This window comes from Aplysia californica, unplaced genomic scaffold, assembly GCF_000002075.1.
Source record: "Aplysia californica isolate F4 #8 unplaced genomic scaffold, AplCal3.0 scaffold00165, whole genome shotgun sequence".
In the NCBI taxonomy this organism is placed as follows: domain Eukaryota; kingdom Metazoa; phylum Mollusca; class Gastropoda; order Aplysiida; family Aplysiidae; genus Aplysia; species Aplysia californica.
The window spans coordinates 1309386-1310255 of record NW_004797435.1 but is presented as its reverse complement, the minus strand read 5'-3'; the positions used below and the strand labels follow the sequence as shown (position 1 = coordinate 1310255).

The window sequence follows — 870 nt, the reverse complement described above, 5'->3', positions numbered from 1 at the left end:
TCATTGACTCTGTAGTTATTTGTTGACTGTCACATTGACTCTGTAGTTATTTGTTGACTGTCACATTGACTCTGTAGTTTGTGTTGTCAGTCATTTATTGACTGTCACATTGACTCTGTAGTTTGTGTTGTCAGATATTTGTACGCTCTCACCTCACAATGTGCCCCCCCCCCCCGGCCAGCCCATGTACACATCCTTCCCCCTTTTCCTGATCTTGTGTATTTTTGTATTTGGCACTACAGAAAAATGCCAGATTCCCCAAAGCCAAGTTTTTTTGCCGTCTGTGTGACTACCATCTGGACACAGCCGAGGACTGCGAGAAACACATGAAAGACAACAGACATTGTCGCAGGAAGGAGGTAGGTTATCTAACGAGACACACATGAAAGACAACAGACATTGTCGCAGGAAGGAGGTAGGTTATCTGACGAGACACACGTGAAAGACAACAGACATTGTCGCAGGAGGGAGGTAGGTTATCTGACGAGACACACGTGAAAGACAACAGACATTGTCGCAGGAGGGAGGTAGGTTATCTGACGAGACACACGTGAAAGACAACAGACATTGTCGCAGGAAGGAGGTAGGTACTCTGTAGCTTTGCTTCTCTGTATTGTTTACATTTTTGTTTGGGGAGGGGGGGGGGATGGAATAGACGCAAAATAAAAAGAGAAAAAAACTAATGAAAGGCGTTGTCTGATTAAAGACAGGTCCTGAAGAGAAAAGGGGAAATTGCTGAAGTGCAGTGAAGCGGGAAAGTAGACATCTAATCTGCTGTCTAGGAATAGGAATGTACTGTTCTCTTTCTTCAGACAGACAATACGTTGTGAGGTTCTTCTGTCTACAATACGTTGTGAGGTTCTTCTGTGT

At 44.4% G+C, this 870-nt stretch overlaps 1 protein-coding gene across 1 annotated transcript in view; it reads left to right on the top strand.

Moving 5' to 3' along the window:
- Positions 1 to 870, top strand: part of LOC106011710 (terminal uridylyltransferase 4) — a gene marked incomplete at its 3' end in the record, with an annotated part of 10082 nt that overhangs the window by 6714 nt on the left and 2498 nt on the right. Inside the window, 1 exon segment of the mRNA XM_013082259.2 lies at positions 243 to 359. Within this exon segment, the coding sequence (XP_012937713.1) occupies positions 243 to 359 (117 nt within the window).